Here is an 11,989-nt window from a genome sequence, read left to right on the forward strand (position 1 = left end):
CTCCTCCGTCGGACGGGACCCATTAGGGACGTATCCCGCCCTTCAAAATTCAACCGTCTGATTATTGATTCGGACAATGAGGACAGCTGCCCCGCTCCTTCCGTCATCACCCCCTTGATGGCGCAAGTAGCTGGCTCTGAGGCAGCCAATCCCTCCTCCTCCCCCCCCCCCCCCCCCAAGAATTTTAAATCATGGCGAGACACCTTAATCAAAGGAGTTCCGCCATATCCAATTCGGCCATGTCAACTTCAATGACGCAGTGGAACTGTAGAGGCTTTAAGGACCGCACTAAGCGGGCCAATTTCCGCCTCTACCTTGAAACTTTCGAGTCCTTACCAGCCGTGGTTGCCCTCCAAGAGCCAGGCCTGGGCGCCACAATTTCAAATTACACGACGTTCCAACAGGATCCCGCGTCTTGTCTTCTCGTTCACAAAGACTACACAGCAAACCTAGTGGATCTCGACCTCCAACTAGAGTACTCTTATGTAATGGTGACCCTCCTACCAGTCCGCCGCAGGGACCCACCGTTGCATATACTGAACGTATACTGCTCTCCCAAACTAAAGCGAGTGACTTTTGCGGACCTCTTTAGCCGCGCGCTAAGAGTGGGGTATCGCAAGGAGGAGTCGCGCGGGCGTAAGCTGGCGCAGCTTGCGTCCACGTTGGGCCTCACCCTCCACACGGACCCTGTCCACCCAACCCGGCTAGGAAATTCCATGACACGGGGTACGTGTCCGGATTTAACCATCACTCGCAACATACGACACGCAGACTGGCTCAACACCGAGGAGACCCTCGGTAGCGACCACTGCATCATTAACACTACACTACGCACACGCCCCCTCAAGCGTCCCAGAACACAAGCCCATATCCCAGATTGGACGAAATTCAGGCAAAATTTTAACTCACTTGATAATACACCCATTTCCGCGCGAGGCTACACAGCATGGTCCCAACAGCTGCTGGCACACCTTTCCTCGCATGAAAAACACATCCAGCTCTCAGAGGCGGTCACGGACGTAGATAACCACCTTCTACACCTCTGGGAAGCCCGTCGCAGCCTCGTCCGCCGTTGGCGACGCCAGAAACACAATAGAAAGCTTACAGCTCGAATTGCCGAGCTTACCGAGAAAGCAGCAGAGTACGCGGCCCAACTCGCCGACTCCAACTGGGTAGATAGATGCAACACGGCCGCGCGACAAATGTCCAGCCGAAACACGTGGCGTCTCTTTCGAGCCCTAATCGACCCAACACAAACACGAACCGAAACACAAAAACATTTGCACCGAGCCCTGCGCGCTTTTTCTGGCAACACGACTCAACTGGCACAGAAACTTCGGGACCAGTATCTGTGTACAGCCCAAGACCCCCGTGGATCTGCGTACTCTTATGCAGGCAGAGAGAACACGGAGCTGGATCAACCTTTCCAGCTCCATGATCTGCGGGCGGCTCTCGCCAAAATTAAACGGGGACTGCGCCAGGACGGGATAAGGTCACCGTCAAGCTTTTGACGAACCTGCCCGACTTGGCACACCAGTCCCTCCTGGAATACGTCAATGCGATTTGGCGCGGGGACACCCCCTTGCCAATCGAATGGAAAACGGCTTTGGTCACTTTTATTCCTAAAGCTGGCAAACCAATTGACACAGATAACCTCCGCCCCATCTCTCTCACCTCATGTGTGGGCAAACTAATGGAGACGATGGTGCGGGATCGGTTATCTACATATCTTGAAAACAAACAAGTCTTTGCGAGCACCATGTTCGGATTCCGCCCACACAGATCCGCACAGGATGTCCTTCTGCAACTCAATCGGGAAGTCCTTGACCCCCTCGAATGCCCCCATAATGACAGGGTAGTACTCGCCTTGGATCTTAAAGGGGCATTTGACAATGTAACACATGAGATCATACTCACTAACCTAAGTCACACCGACTGTGGCCTCAATACATTCCAATAAATAAGCCAATTTTTAATAGATCGTCAATCCTACATTCGAATTCAAGATAGAGACCATGTTCCTTACCCACTCGGCACGCGGGGAACCCCTCAAGGCGCGGTACTTTCCCCGCTGCTCTTCAATCTGGCCATGATGCACCTGCCGGCCCAGCTGAGTGGTGTCGCCGGCGTGCAGCACGCCCTGTACGCCGATGACATCACCCTGTGGGCCACGCAGGGCAGCACAGGAGACATTGAAACCAGCCTGCAAACAGCGGCGACGATAGTAGACCGCTACGCCCGCCGCTGCGGTCTTCAATGTTCCCCTCAAAAATCGGAATTTGTGCACCTCCGCCCCTCACAGAAGTGCACAACTAAAATATCTCTCTCTCTTTAGAGTGGTCCCATACGCGAAAGTGATGAGATACGGGTACTCGGACTCTACATCCACAAACACAGTCGGCCAGACACTACATTGGCCAAACTCCGTAAGGTGGGGGACCAGGTGGGCCGCATGGTCCGCCGGGTTTGCAACAAACACGGAGGGTTACGAAGTAAGGATGCCTCGCGGCTGGCAAACGCCTTCGTAACTAGTCGAATTCTCTATCCGACTCCTTATCTCCACCTACGGAAACAAGAGGAGGACGCCCTTGAGGTCATCCTTCATAAAATTGTTAAACGTGCCCTTGACCTCCCCATCACTACTTCAAACAGCCGGCTTATGGCTCTTCGGGTGGTGAATACTTTCCGGGAACTCCGGGAGGCGCACCTTACAAACCAGTACACGCGCTTGTCGCTAACGGAGTCGGGTCGCCGCCTTCTTGCTCGACTCCATATCCAACACACCCCTCCAATGGAAGACAGGTTTCGCATCCCGGAACTGTGGAGACGCGCCCTCCACGTGCGGCCTCTTCCAGCAAACATGTCACATGAAGACCATAATGGTCGGCGCCTGGCACGAGCGGAAGCGCTAGCCCGATATTATGGCAACAAAACAGGTGTATACTACGTGGACGCCTCCGGCCTTCACCACGGGGGATGGTACACGGCCGCGGTAGTTCACAACAGCAACACAGTTAACGGCCTAACTTTCAGAGCCCGCAGTGCAACACAAGCAGAAGAGGTCGCGATTGCTCTCGCGGCCTCACATTCCAATTCAAAATACATAATCACCGACTCGCGAGGGGCCTGTCGGAACGTCGAACAAGGCTGCACTCCCTTCCTAGCCTATCGAATATACCAAAATTGCATACGGGATACGGACCCCGCACACCGTTACCTCATATGGGCCCCTGCTCATCAGGGGTTGGCAGGAAACGAGGCAGCAGACGCAGCCGCCCGCGCGCTCTCTCACCGGGCTGTTTTCTCCTCCCCGTCCGATCAGGAACCCGATTTTAATCCGGTCTATACATTCAAAGATATTACAACATATTATCAAAATTGTCATCGCCTTTACCCTAGCCCATGTAAAGGCCAGAAGAAGGCGGATGAGTGGCTGCTTCTGCGCCTTCTCGCCAATACATTGCTGTGCCCGGCAGCGCTAAAACATTTTGACCCCTCCTTTAGCGGCAGCTGCCCACACTGTAGTGCAGTGTCTTCTGACACTTATCACATGGTGTGGGCCTGCCCCTCCAACCCCGCTGTTCCCCCCATACCCAACCCGGGAGGACTGGGAGGCGACCCTGCTCGGCTGCCACGACTTACAGGCCCAACAAGTCTTAGTCGGGCGCGCCCGGGCGGCGGCAACCGCCACTGGGGTCCCATACTAGGGACCTCCACCTAGTGTTTGTAAGGATCGGTCCCTTACGGGCTGATCCAAACATACCTCCTGCTCATTCGTAATAAATGTTTTCACCACCACCACCCTCTCACGTCCTGCGTTGGGAAGCTGATGGAACACGTTATCCACACCAGACTCTTGAGATACCTCGAGGACAACCATCTACTACCAGACACAATGTTCGGCTTCCGCTCTCATTTAGCGGCCACGGACATTATGCTTCTTCTCCATCATCAGGTGGTCATGAAACGTACACTAGACACGAAAGTCATCGTCGGCCTCGATGTTGCCAAGGCATTCGACAACGTCCTTCATGAAGCGATCCTTCAACAACTTCAGGCTCTCGGTGTCGGACATCGCACGTATGCGTACGTCCGAGATTTCCTCTCCGACCGCACAGTACAACTAAACACCGGCACGGGAGATCCTTCCATCATCTCTCCAGGAAACCGTGGCACGCCCCAGGGCTCCGTGCTTTCGCCGATGCTTTTTAACGTTGCATTAATAGGCCTTTCCAAGCTACTCGCCGACATCCCTCACCTGCACCACAGCATTTATGCTGACGACCTCACACTTTGGATCACGCACGGCAGTGACGGCCAGATAGAGGAGGCTCTCCAGACCGCAATCAAACGGATCGGAGATTACCTCATGACAACTGGCCTCACCTGCTCGGCGACAAAGTCAGAGTATATAATCATCACGTCCCCGGGACGACGCCCCCCAAAGATACATCCTGAGATCAACCTCCAGGTGCAAGGTAACCCGATCCCTCGTACAGATCACATAAGGATCTTGGGCTTACACCTGCAGGCCAACGGTAGCAACAACACCACGCTCCAACGCATCGACCAGTCGGTGGTACAGATCGGATGCCTCTTTAAGCGAGTTTCCAATAAGCATCATGGTATGCAAGAGTCCAACCTCCTGCGCCTCGTTCAAGCCTTCATTTGCTCCCGCATCACCTACTCTGCACCCTACCTACGTCTCACTCGTGCCGAAAGCGAACGGCTAGAGGCGTCACTCCGAAAAGCGTACAAGACGGCCTTGGGCCTTCCCATGTCCACAGCTACGCATAAGCTCATGGCTCTCGGAATCTCCAATACCGTGAGCGAACTTATTGAAGCAACCCTCACTGCCCAATACGAGCGGCTCTCACTCACACACGCTGGCCGAGCGGTACTGCAGCAAGTTGGGATCTCCCCGCCGAGAGCGGCCCCAAGTTATGCTGAACTTACCCCGGAATATCGCCAAAATCTCCGCATCCCTCCCATTCCCAAATGGATGCACCCTGAACATCATGCCGAGAGACGGGCCGACCGTGCACGTCAATTCGAGAAACGCTTCAGCGGACGTCCGGACGTCACGTATACGGACGCCTCTTACCATCCCTCGAAGCCAGCGACGGTGGCGGTAGCTCTCGCCCCTCACCGCAGCTGGTACACAGCCTGCAGCATTCGCAATGCAGAAACAGTCACCGCAGCAGAGGAGGTTGCCATTGCGCTAGCGCTAGCTGACCCTAATACCAAAGTCGTCATCAGTGATTCTCAACAGGCTATCCGCAACTACGATGCTGGCCGTATCTCTTGCCAGGCGTTACAGATTCTCCTTTCTACTGCACCCTCTTCCAACTCTCGCTTACTTCTTTGGGCCCCAGCCCACGAGTCGCTCAGCGGAAACGCACAGGCGCACACTCTCGCCCGAGATCTCAGCTGCCGAGCAGAGTGTATGATCGGCCTCCCTGCTTCCTCTGACCCTAATATCTCACGCGCTTCTCTACTCACCACTTACACGGACATACTACAGCACTACCGGCTCGAAAGATGTCTCTATCCTTCCGCACACCGTGATCTAACAAGACGCGAGGCCGTCCAATGGCGCAAACTACAAACTGGCAGTTTTTCATACCCCCTCTTATACAGCAAGATCTTTCCGCAACAGATAGACCCCATGTGCAAACACTGCTCAACTCCAGCCACTCTCATACACATGGTGTGGACTTGTACACATTACAACACAAACAACCCAAACACCCCAGAGACGTGGGAGTCTCTCCTGCGTACTTCCGAGCCGGCAGACCAACGCCGGCTTATCCAGCGCGCGGTGGAGGCCGCGACATCCCAAGTGATCCCCGCCGACCTCCTCTAAGCCAGCGCAACCGGTCCTTAGACTGGTCCCCTGTTTTGGGAGCAATAAAAGAAATCACCACCACTGTCGTTAGCAGACGCGTCGGCAGCCGTGTCGACAGACGCGTCGGCAGCTGTGTCGACAGACGCGTCGGCAGGAGTGTCGACAGACGCGTCGGCAGGATTGTCGACAGACGCGTCGGCAGCCGTGTCGACAGACGCGTCGGCAGATTTCTCCGCCTTTCGGCGCCACTGCTTAAAGACTCAAGGTTCCAGCATGAATAAAGGAGCATCTAGTGAATGCATGGGCTTCATAAATAACATAAGAGTAGTAAAGTCAAGAAAAGGAAAATAAAAAATAAAAATGGTAAATACAAAAATATAGATAAGACGTAAAAATAAAAATAAAAACAATAAAATTAGGAACAGGACCAAAAAAGAAATAAAAACAAATATGAAAAATAAAAAGTAAATAAAAACAAACAGTGGCCAGGAAACGCTTTCGCCTTGCAGCACTTTCGAGAGCCAAAATGCCCCCTGAATTTTTCCTCTTTTCGTTTAATTCCTCTTATCTACGTGGCGGAGTGGTAGCGTCTCCGCTTCAAATGCCAAAGGCCCTGGTTCAATTCCCACCATGGGCGCTATTTCTTTCTAAGCAATGACGCCGAAAAACGGACAAATTGCCGACGCGTCTGTCGACACGTCTGCCGACGCGTCTGCTAACGACAGTATCAGGCGTTAAAGGCTTTCGCCTTAAAAACAGATCAGGGCCGTAGCCTTATGCGCCTTCCCTCTGGCTCAGGTCCTTCCCTCAATCTCACCTCGCGCTACATACATCTTGGCAAAGCAGGGGTAAGCCACTGGCAATTTTTTTTACCGCCCTAGCGAGCGCAGCCAAAGGCGTGCACTGTGCCGGTGACGGGGCCGACGAAGTGCGGAACTGCATGAAAAAAAAAGCAAAACAAGAAACATTTTGGAAAAAAAACAAAGATGCGAAGCGTCTTCATTGCAAGACAACCACAGGTCATCGGCAGTACGGGCTTTCCTGGACAGTCCTTCAAAAATCTTGACACATCGAAGGGGCAGCCGAGAGTAAACAGTGCGGTTATTAAAGTAGTGGAAAACAGTTAGTCATTTAATTTCTTTTGCCAGCAGTCTGCAATATTAATAAATTAATTTTCTGGTCCAATAATTTAGTAACAGAATGAATTGATTTGTGACCGTAATTTCGAAACAAAAATTTCTGGTCCAATGATTTCTTAACAGAATGAATTTCTTTGTGCCCGCAATTCCGTAGCCCAGTTCAGACAGGACCTTGCAATAATCGGCTGCCTTGAGGATCTGTAACTAAGGCTCTGTCGCTTGCTGCCGGCCGGTGTCGGGTGAATGAGAGGACAAGAGCCCGGCTTTGACGAAGACGCCGCGGCCACCGGACGGCAACGCTATGTTCGAAGAGTGTGTTCCTAACTGTCGAGAAGGGATGCCGTTCCTCTTGTCGCTCTCCGGTTCCCAATGTCTGAATGTAACAAATATGTAAATGCATTGTATAAAGGTGCCAAAATCGACACACACGTACAGCCGGCCAAATCTTTAGCTGGCGTGCCTGACGGCCGCGTTTTCCGTGCTCCTGCAGCTTATGACGGAGCGAACTTGCGAAAATATCAAAACAAAGCATGTGGGGTTTAAATCGGGGGAGATAAACACGTTCTTCCCTTTTTAAGCACGGCTGACTCAGTTCAAAACCGCGCTGACCCCACCCCGTGGTCGCGTACGCTACTGAGCGCACGCCGACCACGGCGGGCCGTGCTCTGCGGGAACAAAGGAACGACACACTGGCTGACACAAACAAGGCATTTATTGCTATAGCAACAATAACGCCAGCTAGCAACAAAATACACTGAGGAATCTAGGATGTCCGACTCACCAGCACGGCTACGAGCGAACGTCCGCCCACGGTAGGGCAAAGGGAACTTCGAGGTCGAGCGGGACGGGCTCGGCGGGAGTAAGTTCCGACCGAGGGGGCGCCCGTCGACGAAGAGCGAAGCTGCGAGCGAAACGTCTGCTCGCTTCCCGATGCCGAGGGAGAAGAGACCCCGTAGCTCCCCGCGAGCGCGCAGCAAAACGCCATCCGCGGCGCTGGTGTCGCTGCGACGCGAGCGCCCTCCCCTGTTAGTGGAAAGTCACCGAACCGAGAGGAGTGCTTTGCGGAGGAGCTAACCACAGGGAACTAGCGCGTTGAGGGAAAGCGAACGCAGGGGACGAAAGCGTCCCCACATCCCCCCAACCTTAAATAGACCCCCGCGCCTACAAGTTACATGCTATGGAGGAGTCTCCTGGTCTTCATTCACTTGAGGCAGGTCTTGCAGCGGAGGTCACGCCGACAGCGTGCACGCAGTCTTCCGCGGTATTCCGAAGGCGGCGTGAAGGTCTCCGCTGGGACGGCTCGCATGGCCCGCGGACTACGTGTCCGCAGGCCCGCAAAGAGGAGGGCCGGTTGACCACTGCAGTCCAAGATTCCGCAGTAGTCGCCAGGGCAACAGCAGCCAGAGGTGGCTGCTGTCTGGTCTCGCCACAGCTGCCCCGGATGGATGCGGCGAACAGGATACAGGCCGCTCCGTCGCAGCAGGCGGCAGCGAGACGATGTGCACAAGACAGCAAGCCGCAGTGGCTCCGCTGGATCTGTAAAATTTACGAAACACACTCCGCATGCCTTTAACGTAGGTCACGGGAGGGGAAACGGTGTACACAAGGGCCTGGTGGCTCAATGCTCAACTCGCTAGCAAAACGTGTCGGGCGGCTGTGCAATGCAAAGTTCGAGTGAACAAAGCCCTTTCTTGAGTTGAACGAGAATGCTCGGTTCATGCGAGGTTAAAAAAAAAACGGGTGGGCCAGCAAAGTGCGCCCCCTCTCAATACCACGGTCCGGTGGTCGTGTCACTTTTGACAAGGTGCAGGCAGCTATGAATAGCCTTAGGCCTCACTACCACTGTGAAGGTCGACGACCCCCAACAAAAGAAAGACCCGAAACGGGTTTCGTGCGCGCAGCCGCGAGGAGACATCAGCGTTGTGGGGTGGTCCTCCCCGCTCACTGCACGACGCAGCTGCTGAGTGATCGGCGCCCACCGTATCGGACGGTGTCGGAACGCCCGGTGCCGAGCTGCAATACCAGCGAGCTCGTAACTGCACCCGTGGCCCCAGGCCACCCGGCTCCCAGAGCCGCGACTCCCAGAGTCGAAAAAGAGACAGCGAGAAAATATATACAGAAAACTCGGACCACCCACGCGGCTTCCGTACTCACTCACTTCGGGCTCGGCAACTCCGCGGGCGCTAGGCCTCGCGCTCCCTCGATGCGGACCAAGTGGTTCTTGAAGAAACTCCAGGAAGAAAACTTCACAAAAAAACATGCTGAGCATGTCGAAAAGTTCAAACATGCTGCAGCGCAATACACCTCGCACTCAAGAAAGCATGCCGCAGGTCCTAGCGATCAAAATTCACTCTAGGCCTAGCACTTGTCAAGTCCGGACAAAGAGCGTTCCTCGAACCGAACAGACTGTCGTCCAATGTTCCAAGAGCAGGCCCCACGTTGGGCGCCAGATGTGGGGTTTAAATCGGGGGAGATAAACACGTTCTTCCCTTTTTAAGCACGGCTGACTCAGTTCAAAACCGCGCTGACCCCACCCCGTGGTCGCGTACGCTACTGAGCGCACGCCGACCACGGCGGGCCGTGCTCTGCGGGAACAAAGGAACGACACACTGGCTGACACAAACAAGGCATTTATTGCTATAGCAACAATAACGCCAGCTAGCAACAAAATACACTGAGGAATCTAGGATGTCCGACTCACCAGCACGGCTACGAGCGAACGTCCGCCCACGGTAGGGCAAAGGGAACTTCGAGGTCGAGCGGGACGGCCTCGGCGGGAGTAAGTTCCGACCGAGGGGGCGCCCGTCGACGAAGAGCGAAGCTGCGAGCGAAACGTCTGCTCGCTTCCCGATGCCGAGGGAGAAGAGACCCCGTAGCTCCCCGCGAGCGCGCAGCAAAACGCCATCCGCGGCGCTGGTGTCGCTGCGACGCGAGCGCCCTCCCCTGTTAGTGGAAAGTCACCGAACCGAGAGGAGTGCTTTGCGGAGGAGCTAACCACAGAGAACTAGCGCGTTGAGGGAAAGCGAACGCAGGGGACGAAAGCGTCCCCACAAGCACAGGCTCGCTAAGCACGTGCGTACTATTGAGCTTTGCGCAAGTTTGCTTCGTCATAAAGCGCCGGAGGGCAGGAAAAGCGGCCCTTGCGCACGCCAGCTAGAGATTTGGCCGGCTGTACAAGACAAGAGAACGGGACAGAGCGCCACACACAAGTGGTTATGTTGCAGGAACCACATACGTACATATACTCTGCCAGCGCCGTAAGGAACAAATTTACGCGTCAAGTCCTAACACGCAGGCATTGTTTCGGGAATTTAGGATTTCATTAATTTACCAAAGATGGAGACGGTTTTTACCAAACTGGATTGCCCTAACTGTTTGAGCACAGCTACTATTTTTGATGGCCAGGACACACTTTTTTCAAAGCGGAGCAAAATTTTCGATGCCCGCATTGAAGCTCAGGTGTTTCTGAGATGCAGTAAATTAAATCTGAAATTCTTCATGAGGAGAGCACAAAATCACATATGATGTTCGCTTCAGTTCGGCTCGCACATTTTTGGTAAGCAGCAACTCTGTGCTGCTTAAACTGCGTAAAACAACTCTAGCAACAGCGCTGGTTACTTGAGCAAGACCAGTCTTGCATTCTCTACCTTCCGAACTGGTCTCCCTTTACCTGGCCTTAACATGTAGTTTCTTAACAGTGACCGAACAGCCATGCAGTACAGTAATACGGTGTCACTTGGATACGAGCCCCAACGACTTTGGGCGACGTGTTAAAGGCAGCAAAGCGCAATACTTGCATAGAGAAGTTCAGCAGTTGTCTCCTTTCATCTATAAAGGAGACGTGCAGAAGCAGATTGTGTTACATTGCTGACGTTATTTACATACTCCAGCCTGTGCCAGAAGTAGTAAAGCGTGATCCACGTCTTATTAAAACCATGATCTTGTGGTAGAATATCCGCCTCATTCACTGGAAACAGTGGGTCTGAATCTCGGTTCTGCCTGGGACCCACCAGTTTTGTAATGGATACATGCGTCACACCGCAGCGGTGGTCTAGTGGTTTGAGCATCCGCCTCGCATTTGGGAGATGCGGAATTCGATACCCAGTGCCACCGGATACCCACCGATGACACAATAGGGACAACGATTTTTCTGGCCTGGTTCTCGGCACCTTCAGGGTGAAATGCTTGGGAAATTGATTTCCGACCCCCACCTTGAGAAGATTAAAACACATTGTGCCATGGCGCTCTTTGGCCCCAGATGCCCTTGCACCATAAAAATTCACTATCATCATCACAAATGCGTCGCAAGCCGTACAGGAGGCTTTGCTGGGTGCGAGACGTTTGCAAAACGAGCCACCTTGTCTGCAACCCAACCAAAAGTTTTGAATCATGCCAGACGACGTAAAGTCCGGAGGTTCCTGCTTGCTCATTCCAAAGCCTGAACAAAAGACTCCGAAAAGTGTTTATTTCGTACCACTGTCGCTAAAATGTATCGATTTGATTTATCATAATTTAATTTTACCAGTAAGCTTTCTTATATCAACACTCCGCCGCGCAGCAGAAAAATCTGGTGCTAGTATAGATTAGGGGAATATTTTTGCACAGCCGCCGCGGGACGTGGGAAGTCTTTTAAAATTTGTCTTTATACAATAATTCCAAAAAAGCTCTAATGAACTTGGCGCCCTCAAACTATGCCTGCGCTAGTTCGTGCACCTCTGCACACGCGCCATTGCATCAGCTGTGCTGGACCTACCCGTCCTGTATAGCTGATGCAACCCTTCCAAAGCATTTCCCTAGTCAAGTTTGAATTAAGAGCGCTGTTGTTAGCTTTCTTCTTTCCAGAGGTAAGAACGCCAAATGTAGAACTTATAAGGCTTCCGTAAGCGAATATAGCGCGCGTGCCAAGATCAGCATTAACAAGACCTGCCTAATACAACGTAAATAGAACAAAGGTACAAGCCCTTTCAGTATACGCATGGATGAGAAAAATTTTTGATCAAAT

At 53.2% G+C, this 11,989-nt stretch overlaps 1 protein-coding gene across 1 annotated transcript; it reads left to right on the forward strand.

Moving 5' to 3' along the window:
- The first annotated feature begins 3,786 nt into the window (after window positions 1-3,786).
- LOC149360109 (uncharacterized) lies at window positions 3,787-5,866 on the forward strand. Its single transcript, XM_089569196.1, has one exon. The coding sequence runs from the start codon at window positions 3,830-3,832 to the stop codon at window positions 5,864-5,866; it is 2,037 nt and encodes a 678-aa protein (XP_089425322.1). The 5' UTR covers window positions 3,787-3,829.
- Window positions 5,867-11,989: the final 6,123 nt, after the last annotated feature.

This window comes from Amblyomma mixtum, chromosome 2 (genome assembly GCF_055824585.1).
Source record: "Amblyomma mixtum isolate Tamu chromosome 2, ASM5582458v1, whole genome shotgun sequence".
Lineage (NCBI taxonomy): Eukaryota > Metazoa > Arthropoda > Arachnida > Ixodida > Ixodidae > Amblyomma > Amblyomma mixtum.

What these genes read in the sequence shown, in the direction of transcription:
- LOC149360109 (XM_089569196.1), top strand. Translation starts at nt 3,830, where the DNA reads ATGGAACACGTTATCCACACCAGACTCTTGAGATACCTCGAGGACAAC.